Source organism: Miscanthus floridulus, chromosome 9 (genome assembly GCF_019320115.1).
Source record: "Miscanthus floridulus cultivar M001 chromosome 9, ASM1932011v1, whole genome shotgun sequence".
NCBI classification, from domain to species: Eukaryota; Viridiplantae; Streptophyta; class Magnoliopsida; order Poales; family Poaceae; genus Miscanthus; species Miscanthus floridulus.
In genome coordinates, this window is record NC_089588.1 from 113,978,500 (window position 1) to 113,979,944 (window position 1,445).

At 41.9% G+C, this 1,445-nt stretch overlaps 1 protein-coding gene across 1 annotated transcript; it reads left to right on the forward strand.

Moving 5' to 3' along the window:
- Window positions 1-613: 613 nt before the first annotated feature.
- LOC136480613 (uncharacterized) lies at window positions 614-1,153 on the forward strand. The gene has a single exon (XM_066478107.1). It carries the CDS (start codon window positions 614-616, stop codon window positions 1,151-1,153), a length of 540 nt encoding a protein of 179 aa, XP_066334204.1.
- The last annotated feature ends 292 nt before the right edge of the window (window positions 1,154-1,445 follow it).

Genomic DNA, 1,445 nt, shown 5'->3' on the forward strand with positions numbered 1-1,445 from the left:
AGGAAGAAAACCACTAAGACCAGAAAGACATGTTTTGCATCATTCATGGCAAAGGGGCTGGACACAGATCCAAGATGTGCCCAAAAGTAAAGAAAAGCATCGAAGAGGTATAAGAAGAAACCAGGCCACCCATTCAATCCAAGGTTGTCAATCATGTTATGCAAGAACGTCAAAACACAAATCAAACTTATTACTCAATTCACTATGGACAATCTCAAGTAGTGCTCCCAGGGCCACCCTCTACACACAATTATGAGCCTATAGCAATGTACCACCCAATGCAAAACTCAATGGAGGCAAACTCAACTTCAGCAATCCAATGAACACAACCTGAAGCTTCGGTTGCAAATAACGATCCTCAAAAGAACTAAACAAAGCACAAAGATAACTCCCCATCAACATCAATGGTTAACAACAATGCAATTATACCTAGTAGAGGAAGAATACTGACAATAGCATGGAGCATGAAAACAACAGCCAAAAAAGGAACTACTTCGGAAGAGTAAACTCAATATCAACGGAAGGCCCATACAAGAAAACAAGATGGTCTCATTTAATCATCACATTTTCCAAAGAAGATCTTCAACTCAAAGATTACCCACACATGGATGCGATGGTAATCGAAGCAAACATTGATGGTTGGGCAGTTTCAAACATCTTAGTTGATGGAGGAAGCTCCACAGACATCATATTTGCATCACCTTTAGACGTCAAGAAAATTGATCGTAAAGTGTTGGGGAGAGCGGACAACCCACTATATGGCTTTGGTGGCAAGAGAATTCATTCAATCGGAAGAATTGTGCTCCCAGTATCATTTGGAATAGTGGGCAATGCAAGAACAGAACAAATAGCATTTGATGTGATAGAAATGTACTACCCATACAATGCACTTTTTGGAAGAGGAAGTCTAAACGCATTTGCAGCAATCATAAGTTACTCATTTTTGTGCATGAAAATGCCAGCCATAAATGGTGTCATTACAGTTCATGGTGGCCAAACAGAAGCAAGAAACATTGAGAAGGAATCCATGCTAGGACAAAAGAATATCCATGTTATTTCCGAAGAAGATAAAAAGAAGAAACAGAGAATGCGAAGCCACAACCTAAAGCTCAATCATGTGAAGAAGCAAAGAAAGTACCACTCGATCCACTAGTTCCAGACAAGGAAGTGATCATTGGGACAGAGCTATCCCAATGTCGACAAAATATCGTCGGCAGTCCTCCGAGGGGTATCCCACGAAGGTAGATTGATCGGCAGAGGAGCACGAGATCAAGAATAAGAAGGCAACAGAGACACACGAGTTAGACAGGTTCAGGCCGTCAGTATGGCGTAATACCCTACTCCTGTGGTCTGTTGGTTTGTATTAGCTATCGTATGATATGCCGTGATTTTAGAGGGGGTCCCTGCCCGCCTTATATAGTCCGAGAGGCAGGGTTACAAGTCGG

What these genes read in the sequence shown, in the direction of transcription:
- LOC136480613 (XM_066478107.1), top strand. Translation starts at nt 614, where the DNA reads ATGGTAATCGAAGCAAACATTGATGGTTGGGCAGTTTCAAACATCTTA.